The sequence below is a fragment of the Pipistrellus hanaki genome (genome assembly GCF_964339955.1).
Source record: "Pipistrellus hanaki genome assembly, chromosome: 4".
Taxonomy (NCBI): Eukaryota; Metazoa; Chordata; class Mammalia; order Chiroptera; family Vespertilionidae; genus Pipistrellus; species Pipistrellus hanaki.
The window spans coordinates 72,025,816-72,040,357 of record NC_140506.1 but is presented as its reverse complement, the minus strand read 5'-3'; the positions used below and the strand labels follow the sequence as shown (position 1 = coordinate 72,040,357).

Below are 14,542 nucleotides of genomic sequence, written 5' to 3'. Positions count from 1 at the left end.
TTACCAGGAAGTGCCAAGAAGAGAAAGGGTCTGGGAGCTCATCCACAGCCACTGTGAGCCAGCGAAGGACATTATGGAAACAAGGGCTTCCAGGACCCTGGGCAGCCCTGCCCAGGCCACCTCCAGCCATGCATTCCTGGGCAAGTCACTTAATCTCTGCTGGACAGTACCTCAGTGCCCTCTGAATCATGAGAAAGGTGCAATTATGCTTTACACAGCCTAGGTGTTCTCTGCACACTGGCCGTCTCTCTTTGTTGTCAGATCCCTTTTGGCCAAAGAAGCCTGCAGAGGTGCCTCTGGGCTGCACTTGGCAGCAGAGGCAGGACTTTGATTCAATCACCTGTCAGCTTGGGGTATGTAGTCAATTAACTTCCCTGAGCCTCGGTTTCCTTGGCTGTCCAATGGCAATGTTACCGTCCCCCTCACAGTGTGACTAAGTCGTCTAAAGGAGCACAGTTGGTGAGAGGGTCTAGCTCAGATCCTGGTCCCCAATGGATGCAGCAAAGGGAACATTCACCAGCCAACATTCCCAGAAGTTTGGGAGTGGACAACCCATTATATTCATTGGTTAATGCAATGGGTGACAACAATGTCCTCTAGATACTTAGTTCTAAGCAATGAAAACAGATGGGAAAACCCAAGCCCCCAAATCGAATTCCTTACCTTTTCCCCGAAGATCCGCTGACAGATGCCGTTCTTGGCCAGCTTCTCTTTCACCTGCCGGGTGAGCTCGATGGTGTCCACCTCCTGGTACATGTAGATCTCATACTGCTCAGGCGTCAGTGGAGGGACAGAGGGCTTGGTGGGCTTGGACAGGGGTACGATGGGGGAGGAAGGCAGGGGGCTGTTCTGGGGTGTCTCGCTGCGGCTGGCTCCGGTCATGCTCAGCTCTGAGCTCTGGGAGTACGGTGACTCGGCGCTGGGCCATTCTTTCCAGTATTCGGAGGAGGAGGAGGAGGGTCCCTGGAGCTGGCTGCGTTCGGCCCTCGCCTGACTGCTGCCACCTTTTTCTTTCCCGCTGCTGGGTTCTTCGGCCTTGGTTTCCTCGGGGGGAGGGTTGTTCTTCCTCTCCGGCTGTACGGTGCTCCACCAGTGGTCCTTCCACCCGCCGCTGCGGCCCAGCTCGTTCTTCACGTGCCGCAGGACCCCCGGGGTGGAGTCGGTGGCTCCTTGGAGGTCCAGTCCAGGTGCATCCTGGGATTCCTTTTTGAGGGCTGGGGGGTTGGGCAGAGCGGGGGTGCTGGAATCGGGGGCGGAGGCGGGCTTTTTCAAGGAGATGGCTAGAGGAGGGTAGCTGGACACTGAGGTGGATATTAACTTGGGGGTCAGGATGGCAATGTCAGTCTGGGCCAGTGGTGTTGGTTTTAAGGCGGGGTCGAGGGCAGCTTGCTGGGCCTCCATTTCTCGGCGGGCTTGCTGCAGGATCGAGCGGATGGCGTCGTCGGAGTTCCCGCTGCCAGATGTGGAAGAAGGCTGGGCGGGCTCTGCTGCACGGAACAAACACAGAGGAGATCAGATGGTGGCCCAGCAGCCACCTCTCCAGGGGAGCATGCTGCTTCCACTCCACTTCTTCCTGACTTGACCTGCCACAACGTGCGGATTACTGGGGAGCTGCATGGCTCTATCTGTCCAGCACGTGCCCCATCAGGGAGACATTCATGCATCTTGTGTGATAAGAGAGAGGGAGTCCGAAAGCAGTCAGTCACACCCACCCTGGACTTTCTTTCCCTGATGATGTAAAACAATTCTTGTGGTTTTTCTATATTCTAAAATTCTAGTGGTTTTGTTAAACTTTAGTAACAGTGTTAACAGTATTGATGAGAGACCAGTCTCCCAGTGTAAGGGACCGTATTTGGGTTAGCCCAGATCTCTCCTGGGTGGGTGACTGCCGTGTGGCCAGCAACCCGAGCCCCACAACGAGGGGCAATGGGCAGGGATCCCGGGCTGTGATCTGGGGGAATCACAAGGCAACACTGGGTTTCAGGATTTCCATCTGTAAATTTGGGATGGGTAATGGACTAGATCAGGGGTCTTCAAACTACGGCCCGTGGGCCACATGCGGCCCGCAGAGGTGTCTGATCCGGCCCGCCAGGTTTTTTGGGCAGTGAGCGCAGCCGAGGTGTTACAGTAGGAATTAGTAGTTCATATAGTCCGGCCCTCCAGCTCTCTGAGGGACAATGATCTGGCCCCCACTTTAAAAAGTTTGAGGACCCCTGGATCAAGGATTCTTAACCCGAGCTGTGCACCAGAATCACCAGCTGCGCTTAAGATGCACACACCCAGGCCCCAGCCCGCAGTGTGTGATTGAGAAGCAAGTGTGGGACTGCGAAGGGAGGCCCTGGTTGAGAGGTGCTGGGCTGAATGCTCCCTCTGGCTGAGCCAGCTCTGTAATGTGCCTTCATATCTGGGGGAGGAAGTCATACAAAGGGGCTCTTCTCCTTTAAATGACACTGGAAAATGCCTCGAACAATAGTGACAACCTTTAATGCCTCTTAAGGACTCAACTTTCCTGGTTAACAGAGGGCCCTCCCTTTTCCAACTCACATGACCCTCACAGCGTCCTCCGGGTGAGGAGAGAAGATGATACACCTCGAGGTGGGCCTTTCGCTCTCAGTTCGGGGGTATCTCCTATGCTGCCCGGGGTGCCCTGCCAAGCTTTCTGTTTGTTCTGCCATCCAGAGGAGGGACTGGCTTAAACCTCAACTCTAGCCTTGAGGGTGAGAACATACTAAGTTGAAAGTACTATCCATTGGCAGGCTTGATCCCACAGGAGTCATTTCCTACTACTCTGGGATATCTGGAAGGAGGCAAGTGGCACCAGAGGGCAAAGTGCTGGGACAGGAATTGAGAGATCAGGGTTTCCATCCGGAGTCTACCAGTTAATGAATTTGGGCAAATTATTCTAACTTTCAGCGTATTAACCAGGAATAATAGGATAATAAAATCTCTTTTCCAGGGTTGTGATTTGAAGACCTAGGCTAAGGTAGCTAAAAATGCCCAGCCCAGGCCTGCTTCCCAGAGGGAGCACTGAGCTCACCCATTGAACAAGCAATGTGGGAGCGGGCAGCCGAGGAGAGGACCCCCTGACCATGGGGGTGGCCCGTCCTCAGTTGCCACAGCTGCCTGAAGCCAGGCCTAGCAGGAGCAGGAGGGCTCTGCAGAGCAGGGCTTCCTGCCTGAGATAACTCCGGCACCCAGTTTCCTCTCCAGCGGTGTGAGCTGAATCTATGGCGTGGCGCGCTTCTGGTTCAAAACTCGAGCAGAGAAACGCTGAAGTGTGGGAGGTCTTTCCTCTGAGAGGAGGCAGCTCTCAGGAAGCTCGGGGCCAGTCCTGAGGCAGACTAGGTCTGGACCACAGAAGAGGACATCCATCTACTAAACCCCCTGCTCTTCCTAGCAGCATTCATTCCAAAAAGCAGCTGTTAAGAATTGATTTTTCACACATCCTTTTTTGGTAGTGTTTGGTTAAATATATATCCAAATAATAAAAAGGCTATATTGCTTTTACAAAAGAACTATGAAAGCAAGTCAACAAGATCCTGGAACATGGGTACCTTATTGACTCAATGTTCAAGAATGACAGAAAAAGAATGTTAACTATTAGCAAAAGACCTACAGCACTTGCCTAAATACATGAACACATACATTCTGCCTTTTTTTTAAATTGAAAAGTTAACTACTGCTGACCAGAATGCCCAAGACAATATTCTAATTAAGTTTGGAAAAACAGTGGGACCCATACCAGTTTTTTGCACTTGCAGTTCCCTTTTGGCTTGTTCCAGGATAGACTTGATTGCTTCATCGGACCCCGTCTCTGAGGCTCGGATCCGGGTGGTGATGTTACCTGCAAGGAGAAGCCACACCAATGACATCAAACCCACACCTGGAACAAGAACCAGTGCTGCACAAAGATGTCATTCTGATCAACAGATCTCACAGGAGTTGAGGCTGGAGATGGTAAGGAGGCAGATATGGCCTCCCATTTACCTGTACCTGCTGTGCATGCAACTTCACAGCAGGTACCGTGACCCCATGCAGGAAGGGCTTCGTGCTGAATCTACCTGACGTTGAATGCTATTCGGCCAGTGGGATAAGCTCTCACATTTACTCAAGCGGGACACCCATGTGTTGGGACCAGGGAGAGAAAATCTTTAAAAGCAACTCCAATAACTGCTTTGACATGGGGCTATGTTCAAGGCTCTGTATGTGTATTTGAGGATGGTATACCAAAAGGAAAAATGGAAAAGAAGGATAAAAGGTTGAGGCTGATTACCTATTAATCATTTTGATGTACAAAGTAAAGAGGCTAAAGGCTTAATTTAAAATTTTCAATCTATTATCACATGCTGTCTTTTAAAAATTTATGAATGAGCCCAGTCTGTGTGGCTCAGTGGACTGAGCATCGTCCCATGCACCAAGAGGTCACTGGTTCGATTCCTGGTCAGGGTGCATGTCTGGGTTGTGGGCTTGGTCCCCAGTAGACGGTGTGCAGGAGGCAGCTGATCGATGTTTCTATCAATCTTTCCCTCTCCCTTCCTCTCTCTAAGATGAGTAAATTTTTTTTTTTTTTTTTTTTTTTAAATTTATGAATGAGGAGAGGAGCCTACAGAAATCCCTAAAGGACAAGAATTCAGTCTTTTGGTTACACAGTGATGCTTTGCAGAGTAGCCACAATACAGATGTACTGAAGCTACTACGGCCCGGGGGCTGGCCCCAGTTCTTTCTGGAAGCCATCCACATTTTTAATTTTTCACTACCTTACTAAATATAAAGTGCCACACCAAATCATTTAAAACCCACATGTCACTGGGACCAAGCCCCATTAAAGATGCCACTCCAAGGAGTGTGGTCGGGGTTGGCTAGCCAGGACCCACAGGAAAACTGATTATGATTGGAATTTGTCCACTCCATAGCACCTTCAATGTATTTCAGAATTAAAAGACAGTACAAGGAAGCAGCAATATCTCATTTGACTTAGTCACCTGAGTCAGAGCAACAACTTTTCTCAGAGCAACAACTGTTATCCTTTCACCTGCTTCTGAGAAAATGGAAAAGTTATAATTTGAATCTAATGGGATTTGGGATTCTTACTTAGAGACTAAATCTTAGTGGTGGAGGCCACCTCTTCCGCACTCGGTAGAGTGCAAGCAGCTCAGAAGGAAGGGGCCTTGTGTACTTGAACCCGTGCTTTGTTTTATACTTACTATCTGTTTTTCCATCAGGTTCCAGGCCAGAATCACACTGCACAGTTTTAACCCAAATACACAGCTAAGGACATGCTGCTTCCTAGGTTACTAACTGCAAAGAAAAACACCTGCCTGCAACATACCTTCAGACCCATTTCTTCGTTTCGGTACTTCCTGAAATAGTCTGTTCAGGCTCTGGCCTGGATTCTCTGTTGAAAAACAAGTGTGGTAAGAACAAAACAATCAGGGGGATGGTGGTGTTGACGATATGGGCTGCGTGACATGAAATCTGAGTCACCTGTGACTACCGAGAGGGCTCGGGGTTTCCTGTGCAATTTGGGAGCTACTAGAAACGTCTGAGAGGCCCTTCCCTGGCTGATGGGCCTCAGAGGCCGTGATTCTGCTGCAAAAGGAGATCAGACGGGCCTGCGGCCTGTGGCACCGATGCCACCAGGGCAAACAGAGGGAGCGCTGCCTCCAAGTGACTCGCCCACCAGCCCCCGGGACAAAGCTCACATGAATCATCCAAAGACAGTTACCATCGCCATAAAAACCTCGATGTGCTTTGTGAAAATTTGACGTTGTTTGAATTCTCCCTTTAATTTGTTTTGAGCCTAAATTTCAATGTTTTTCAAATGTGTCTAAGATTATCTCTCTATCTCTGTTGGTTTAGCAGAATGATCCCCTGCTGTTAGAGAGGGAAGGAATTCTTTCAACGTAGGGACCACTCTGACTTTTTATCTTTTTATGGAGGGCGGGGTAGGAAGGGTGCTTTAATGAAAGTTTCATGTATTGAACTCAAGGCAGGCGTGTCTGGCTTATAATGGTAAAGAAATCACTTAATCGAACATAAGCCCTGGGAGCGAGTTGGCCACAGGACACACCCCCTTCTGTGTGGCGGGAGAGAGGACACACTCTCTCCACGGGAGCAGCTCTGTGTGAGGAGGGACCCCAGCTGCTGCTGCTGCTCTAGGGCTGGTTGGCACCTCAAGGACTCCTCCTCATGTGAGGCCAGCACCCAAGGCCAATCGATCACTGGACTCTAAACACGTCGAGATATTGTACGTAAAGTAATTCTACCGATTCAAGGCACAGTACTGAAATACTGAGTTTACTACATGTGAAGTGATGAGTGGGTTTCAAGAGGCTGGATCTCCCAAATCTAACAACTTTTACTCTTGCCAGTTGACCCTTGAACTCTGGAAATTGCAGAGCCGAAGAGAATTTTACGTGATGTGATGCACAAATGTTTCATCACGGACACACAGACAGCACTCTGTGACAGGCTCACACGCTGGTGCCAACCCATGAAAGTCTCTCACCTCTTTGTCTGCCTTGGATGCTGCGAAGAGCCAGGATGTTCTGCTCATCCGAGAGGAACTGCTTCATCTTGTGGAAAGGCTCCTTGCCGCGAACGGTCAGTTTATTCCATGGTTTGGGCCGGGCCAGAATCTCGCTCACGGACCCTTGAGACAGTCCCAAGACATAATGTCCAAAAATGCGCTGTCCAATATTGTGCTTGATCAACTGCTCTTTCACCTGCCGGGCGATTTCTGCAGTGTCTATCTCCTCGCCCTCGGAGACGCTCCCAGCACTTTCTGACTGGCTGGGAGACGGGGCCATGCCATTTACATCTGGGCTTTGTTGTAATGGACTTGGGGAAGATATGGAGTTTGTGCTGTATGGACCTGTTGAAAAAATCATGCTTGTGCTTCCTGCTTCCTGCATGGCCTTGGAGTAGAAGGACTGCATTAGCTGTCGTTGGAGGAGAGAGTTTAGTGCAAATTTTCCCGTAGAAGCCAGGGGTAGGCTGGGGCTTGCCAGGGATGAGCTGAAAAAGTCTTGAGTTAACCCCGCTGGTGAGAACTGGTGTGTACCATTAGTATTGGAAGCCTGCTCCCCCGTGTTGCGGGGCAACTGAGGAGGGGGCGCCGGCAAAGGTCCAGGACGCCGACTCTCAGGCTGGTCTTTCCCTTTTCTCCTGGCTGACCCTACAAGGAAGGGCAAACATAATGCATTATGGGGGATTCAAAAGGGAAAAAAAACCAAGACCAAAATGCAAAGTTTGCCCCACATAGGGAAAAAAAGTGCATATTTTACAAGGGCCAATGAGCAGTGTTGGTTTGTTTTTCAATTGAATTTTTAAATCAGCCAAACAAGGCCCCCCGGAAACAAGCAACATGCATTTCATGTTTGCACCTTTCTTGTACGTTGCAGCCTGGAGAGTCCCCTTGACATAGATTCAAACTCCTGAAGTGACAAGGAGCCGGTACCACACACAGTAAAGAGTTGACAAGTCGCGGGCCTCTGGCATTCGAGCTATTACCAGGAGAGCCCCACCTGAGGAGCAGCAAACACTGACATTTTGGGACCAACAGATTCGCTCACACCACTTGCTCGGAGGCGAATGCACTGCACCGAGTCCACTCGATCGAAGGCACGCACATTTTAAGAGTGAAATATCATCGGAGCCCGAGACACTTTTAAATGGTTTACCAGCTGCCAAAACCAGAGCAGTCAGTGACGCCACCATTTTGGGATGAGCACAGAAAGGCTAAGGAGGGGGGACGTGTTCCCAAGAAAAACCTGACGAAGGAAGAAAGGCTCCACGGAGCCTGGGCGGGCAGGGCTGACCTTGCCCGCAGGCCCCAGAACACCACGAGAGAGAGGCCACACAACTAGGCAAAGATCAGAAAGCCAACATCCTTCCAGTGTCCCTCCTGTGATCTGCCACACTGGCCCTAACCGACCTCCGCAGACACTCTGCAGCCACATGTCTCACCTTGACCGACTTTAAGCAGGCGGGGGTGGGGGAGGAGAGGAGCAGTGAGGAGGACGAGGAGACCAAACACTTATTAGTCACGGTTCTCATCAACTGGTGATGTTCCCGTCATGCATCGGCCCAGACTCACGGTTCACCTTCCTCTTCCTCGATCCCCGGAAGGGACCGAGCAGGGCTCGTGAGAGCCTGTCAACCTACCGCTCAGGTCGCTGTTGGAGATGCGCAGAGAGGCGTTCTCGGACTGCAGCGAGCGGTTCTTCTCCAGCAGCAGCACCTCCAGGGGCTTGGATGCGTCCTAGACAGGGCAGAGTGGGGCTCACTGCGGGCGGCCACCCCCCACTCCTCAGGCCTCAGACCCTGCGCCCACACTGCTCCGCGGCTTCCCACCCAACATGTTACGGAAATCTGACTTCTCCCGATGGTGACTGACACACGCATGGAAAACACTCAGGTTCCTTCCCAAAATAATTCATTCCAGTTGAAATAATTTTTCTTCTTCTAGACAATTATTCTCTATTTTGTCCCCAAATTCAAGTGGTCTAAACCTACGTCTCATCTGGCAATAGTATTGGCTGCAGAGCCATACACCTGTCAGAAAGTCATTGTAAAGGTGCCAGCCACAAAGAGTCAGCTGTTTTATAGGCATCAGGAGCAGGATTCCATGAGATTACTTAAATTTTAATTGGCTACCAGATTATCAAGTGCTATTGTCACCTTGCCTCTGTAGATAATAAAAGCACCCAAGCCAGCCGTTCTAGGCTGATCTTTAACACAATCTGAAATTGTTTTTATTCAAGTTCTTAGTACCAAGTTAAATCACAATTTCACTGAAAATGAGTTACCAGTTTGGAAAACACTAACTTTTCTTTTTAAATAAAGACAAATTGCTTTAACTTGGTTAAGTGTTCATGAGGCATTATTGGCCAGCTAAGGGCGAGAGGTCTCACAGAAATATCGAGATAATGAAGCTCGCCTAGAGACAAAAGTGACATGGCCATGCTGACACTCATACACACTAAAAGCAAAGTGAGACCATGTACCTGTGTCCCAGCTCCCTCGGACGGTGCAAACTCCATGGACTTCAGAATACTGCGAAGAGCAAGACAGGGCGGTTATTTCCTGCTCTGACCTTTGTTCACAGCCATACTAACGAGCATCAACATCACAGTTTCCTGTTCTCTGGGACCAAAGGATCTGACAACTTTAACAACTTCCCTGGCAGCATTATAATCTGATAATGTCTCTAGAATAACTACTCAACTAGCAGTTGGCCAGCAAAAGTTTCTTGCCCGGCATGTAAATCATTCCATATGGAATCACACCAGGTCTGTTCCTAGTATAATTTTAAAGTTGAACACAGGCATAACATTGATGCAAGTGGAATGTATTTGTAAAGCTTAGTGGGAATGAAAGCGTTGGTACAAGGAAGTCAGAGAGAGAGAGAGAGAGAGAGAGAGAGAGAGAGAGAGAGAGAGAGAGAGAGAGAGAGAGAGGAGAAATCTCAACACCGTATAGGGCTGTCACCCTATATGCTCAATTGGTAGTTAGCACCTGGGCACAGGGAAATGGGCAAAGAGCATGGCCCCACACAAAAGCTGGCACAGACCTTCTCTGCAGCCCTGGGCTGGGGAAGGAGAATCATTGCAAAGATGTGGGAGAGTAGGTTTATTTCTCCTTATCATTGAAATCACACCAGTCTCTAGCCTGTTTCAACAAGCCCGAGAGCTGAGTGAGGTCAGGTGCCCAGAACTGCTGTTTCCAGTATCTCTTTAACATGAACATTGTTTTCTTTCTGTGAGTCTATTGGGGAAGAAAGGGCAAATGAGTAGGTGCTCCCCTCACACACCCACTTCCCCAAGGAGGGAAGGCGGTAATGAGGGCGGGCTGTGCATCTCAGGCAGGGGCCACCCGAGTTCTGCCAGCATTCTCAAAGCCACGACGTCAGTCTCTGCCCTCTTTAAGCTCCACGGAGGTGTCACTAGAAGAGCAGTGTGCAAAAATGCCAAGGGTCCTGGAAGACCACTTTCTGCCAAGCCACCACGAGGATCAGCAAGCAGCCGACTGCTCTCAGTTTCCCTCTGGTTGTGCCTTCGCGGTGGCCCTTGTCATGTAAGCTGATGAACAGCACTAGAGGAGCTGGTGTGGGCAGGCCGTGTAGCTGTAGTTCACAGAGTGCTGTAGGAAACACTAAAGGACTTGGCCTCACCCACCAGACAGATGCCTGGAACCTGCTCTTTCTCGGCAGCCATCAGGTTGCTCACAACTCTATGCTTGCCTGAGAGCTTCCTCAGGACCACGTAAGAGAAGATGGAGTCTCTAAGTTCATAGTGAAACACCGGTGTCTCTTCATGGAGTTAACATATTTACCGAGGACCTATGTGCCCAACACTGGAGAATCAGAACCACTCCTCTCCTCATCCTCACGGACATTATGGGCTTTCAGGGAAGACAAAACCCAAAGAGCACGGGAAAGAGAAAACTGTGGGGCCTTGGCAGGAGAGGCCTCATCAGGCTGGAGGCAAGGTCTGTCCGTTGAGGAGTTAAGAGTCTGAGTTGGGCCTTGAAGGAACAGGATGCTTTAGAGGCCACGGCAGGGTGTGGAAACACCGGCATAGATGGGAAGAAAACGTGAGCATGTTTCTGAAAAAGCACTGAAATCACTAGGAAGTGGGAGGCCAAGGACACATTTTATCAGAAAGCCACCGAGTGGGGTGGCTGTCGGATGCTGATGTGTTGGTGGGGGCTGTGGTGTGCAGATGCGACAAGAGGGCTGGCAGGAAGGTGGAAGGGTGCTCTGGGAGGAGTGAGGGCCAGTGAGCAGGTGGGCAGACAGGAGGAACAGACCAGGGAGAGCTACAGGCTGGAGTCAGGGAGCCTTGGTTCCTGGGAACAGAGGCAGTCGGAGTGGGGGTATGGGACTGATCTCAGCCTGGGAGGATGGGGTCTTGGGTGAAGGCCTTCACATCAGTTCCTCTGATTCAACACTAGTGGATGGAGCACATTTTATTTTGAGGAGGGAAGAAGACGGAAAGGAAGGGAAGGTTGGATAGGAAGGCAGGTACAGAAGGTCAACCTGGTAAAAAAAATATACATCCCTGAGTTGGAAATGGGGTGAGGGAGAGTACAGGGTTTGAAGAAGCCAGAGCTATAGAGAGGGTTAGGGGTTGGCCAAGAAGGTCCTGGCAGAGGCTGTGTGGCAGAGGGAGTGAGGCTGCACAGGGCTGAGCAAAGCACGTGGAGGTACCTCACCAGGGAGGCTGGGGTCATGGCTGAGGGACGGCTCCTGGACGTGGCGACGAGAAGGTCGAAGAGGCCTAATGGGCTTTCCTAACAGACCCGAGGAGCGGGATTAAGAACACAAAGAACAGCAGGCGAGTTATATGTACTTATTTTAAATGAAGAAACTGAAAAAGTCAGCAAGAGAAAGGAGCTGATAGAATAGCAGGAAGGAGTAGGAAGGAAGGGAGTCAGGGTCCAGGTGGAGGGGTCAGCCTGGAGAGTTAGGAGAAGCTGGGACAGGAGTATTTCAAGGCAAAGGGGGAAGATGCAGGATGTCTGTCTCCCCTACAGGGCAGAGCACCAGGGTGTCAGCTGAAGGTTCAGGTGCGGACAAACCAGGATCCCTGGGCGGCGCAGAGGCAGAGCCAAGGCAGCAGTGGAGAGAACACAGCCTGCAGGGACTGGCTCACACATCACAGTGACTTCCTACCAGGATTTGATGACCTGGCCATGGAGGCGGGGGAAGCCCAGGGCAGACTCCGTGAGGCCAGGCAGGAGGATAAGGGGGCTGTGTGCTCTCTGAGGAGGCTGCCCATGAGCTGCAGGCGAGGGGAGGAGGTTGTGAGCTTGGAGGGTACTAGAATTGGGGGACAGGTTAGGGCCAGAGCCTGGGAGCCGCAAGAAGGCCAAGAATAGGCCGTGGGGAAGGAGTCTGAAGCAGGAGGGCCAGGCTGGGTGGCGGGCCCTGAGGAGGGAATGTCTGAGCTCGAGAATGTAGCGCTAGCACAGAGGGGACAACACTCTCAGATGCTGCCTCTCGTGGGAACCTGGAGGCTGGGAGATGAAAGCCTGGAGTCTAGGCAGCCAGGGAGGTGGGAGGCCAGGGGTACTCTTTCGGTTGGAAAAGTTTCCCTGTTCTGCTTCTGCATGGGGGATTTATAACTGAAAAACAAGCTCTTATTTTATAATGTCTAAAATGGCAATAGCTCCCAATTCTGTGCATACTGGTCTACTTAAAATGCACAGTTTTATAAAAAGCCCAATAATTCAGGCACAGGCCTCAGGGCAAACACCCAGGGCGGCCCAGAACACGGCCCTGTGGTGCAGCGTCTGCTGATGCCGCAACCAAGGATCTGAGGCTGCCTGCTCACTGCCACGGTGCTTTTAGCAAGTGTCCCCAGCGAGCTCTGGCTCATGAGTGGCTGAGCAGGCGTCTCATACTTACTTGAGTTCTTTCTTCACCTCTTCATAGTCAGCCTGTCCTTTGAGTTTTTCTTCCAGTTGCTGAAAACAGAGAGGGTTTTATTAGTTGCCATGTCTGAAATAGGTCAATGGACTCTGCTATAAACTGTTGTGTCCTTCTGCCACACACACACAGACACACTTCCTGGCAATGCATATATGTTGAGATCCTAACTTCCACTGTAATGGATCTGGAGATGGTGATTAGGCCATGAGGATGGAGCCCTCATGAGTGGGATTAGTGGCCTTATAAAAGTGGATCAGAGAGGTCCCTCGCCTATTCTATTCTGCAGACACAGAGAGAAGCAAGCAGTCAGGAGGGAGCTCTCACTAGACACCAAATTCGCCAGTGCCTTGATCTTGGATTTCCCAGCCTCCAGGACTGAGAGAAATAAGTGTTTATTGTTTATAAGTCCCCCAGTATATGGTATCCTGTTCTGGCAGCCCAAATAATTTCACTGACTACATTCTCTGTAAAGCATCCAGCGATCCCTGAGAGGCAATGCAAAAATGTACAAATGAAAGTTGATAACGTGTGGTGTTGTCTTTTTTTCTTCACTCTGTGGTCTGGTGTGAGCACATATGTTAGTGGACACAGGCATTCACGAATTCACACACATACACACACACACACACACACCCTCACACAGTCAATATAAGGCTGCAACATAAGATTTGGAAAACAATAAGGAAAAGGCCATTTTGTACCAATACCATGAAATGACAAACAGAATGAAGAGATGCTCTCCTAGTATTGTAAAAACAGCAAGTGGCTTTTCACAAGCCACGTTTGGCTAGCTGATACATACAGTCAGTTGCCAACACCCTTGTGGGGCCCTGCAAACCAAAGATACAGCCCCTCTGTTGCTGAGGCTGCCATCAGACAGGCACCAGGAGAAAGCACTTGCAGGAGCAGCAGCCTGTTCATCTGGGTGGTCAGTGTTTCCGTGACAGCTCTGAACCCTGTGGGGAGGGCCTCCGAGGGTGCCCTGGCCAGCAGGGCCCCAGCAGATCCCGATGGCCCCGCAGAGGAAGGCGAGGCTCTGCCCAGGGGTGCAGGGGAGGGAGCACATTTCTCAAGCAGGCGCTGCTCTAATAGGCTCCGGTGGAGTCTGTGTGCTCGCTGGGCATTCACTGATGGCTTCAGCACAGAGCTAGACAGGCTTTCCTGCCAGGACGGCCTTTGGCACAGGGAGGTCAGCAACGGCGCTTCCCTCTGTGAAGGCGTTTTGGACTAGTCTGCTTTTTTGTCCCCACTAGGGAGCTCTGTAGGGGAAATAAGCAGCTTAATAAAAACACAAAGACCCAGGTTGAGGGGAAGGGTTCTAGTTACTTAGTGTGTTTCCAAACCTGGGTGAACAAATTCCTGGGCCTGAATCAGAGCACCTCCCCATCTCCAGGCTTCCAGGCACCTTTGGCTTGACCAGCCACAACTACACTCTCTGTTCAGAGCCAACGGGGAACATGCTGGAGCTGAGGGAGGAGATGCTCATGTGGCCATCAGCTTGGACATTTGCCTGAATCCCACCCTGCTCGCTGTTTCAAGAATTCAGGTGTTCTGTAAACAAAAGTCATTTAGTCCATTTTTCTACTGCATTTACTGGCAGTTTGGTGTATTTTCCATTGCGTAAAATTGTGCTGCCCTAGTTCCTTTATAAGACCTCTTGCCAACGTTATGTTTATAATGGTTTCTCAGCCATAATCAAGCAGGGGGTAGCATGCACTCATTTTCTGACAAAAGATTCTCAGAAGGTGCTCATGAAAAAATGATTACTTCATTCTTCTCTTTATGGTGGAATAGCAGGAAGCACTAATGTGCCAACCCTCCCAAACAAAAGATTATCCGGTGCTGCTGGGATACAGAAACACTTTTCAGATTGAGGAATTCACTGACGCTGGATATGATACACATAAAACTTGGTCATGTTCAGAGATCAGGAGAAAGAAAGGAAGCGAGAGGGGAAAACATGGAGCACCTCAGAACCCAGCATGTCAGTGAACCTGGAGCCAGTTCTGCCTCTTGCAATTTCGGTGACCTTGACATGTTAATAAACTTCTGGTCTGTAGAATGGGATAGCAGCAATGACCTTAAAGGGTTTAGCTAAGGGGTGCA

General features: G+C 50.3%; 1 protein-coding gene across 17 annotated transcripts in view; it reads right to left on the bottom strand.

The window, feature by feature from the left end:
* CUX1 (cut like homeobox 1) overlaps positions 1 to 14,542 on the bottom strand; it is a 351,459-nt gene that overhangs the window by 62,969 nt on the left and 273,948 nt on the right. For 5 of the 17 annotated variants that reach the window (XM_084881501.1, XM_084881502.1, XM_084881505.1 and 2 more), the window contains 7 exons: positions 12,413 to 12,471; positions 9,009 to 9,057; positions 8,167 to 8,263; positions 6,509 to 7,177; positions 5,330 to 5,395; positions 3,743 to 3,844; positions 664 to 1,487 (listed from right to left, as the gene is read on the bottom strand). In XM_084881501.1, the coding sequence (XP_084737627.1) occupies positions 664 to 1,487; positions 3,743 to 3,844; positions 5,330 to 5,395; positions 6,509 to 7,177; positions 8,167 to 8,263; positions 9,009 to 9,057; positions 12,413 to 12,471 (1,866 nt within the window). The remainder of the gene's footprint in view (positions 1 to 663; positions 1,488 to 3,742; positions 3,845 to 5,329; positions 5,396 to 6,508; positions 7,178 to 8,166; positions 8,264 to 9,008; positions 9,058 to 12,412; positions 12,472 to 14,542) is intronic. The other 12 variants (XM_084881495.1, XM_084881496.1, XM_084881497.1 and 9 more) reach the window with 5 other exon arrangements.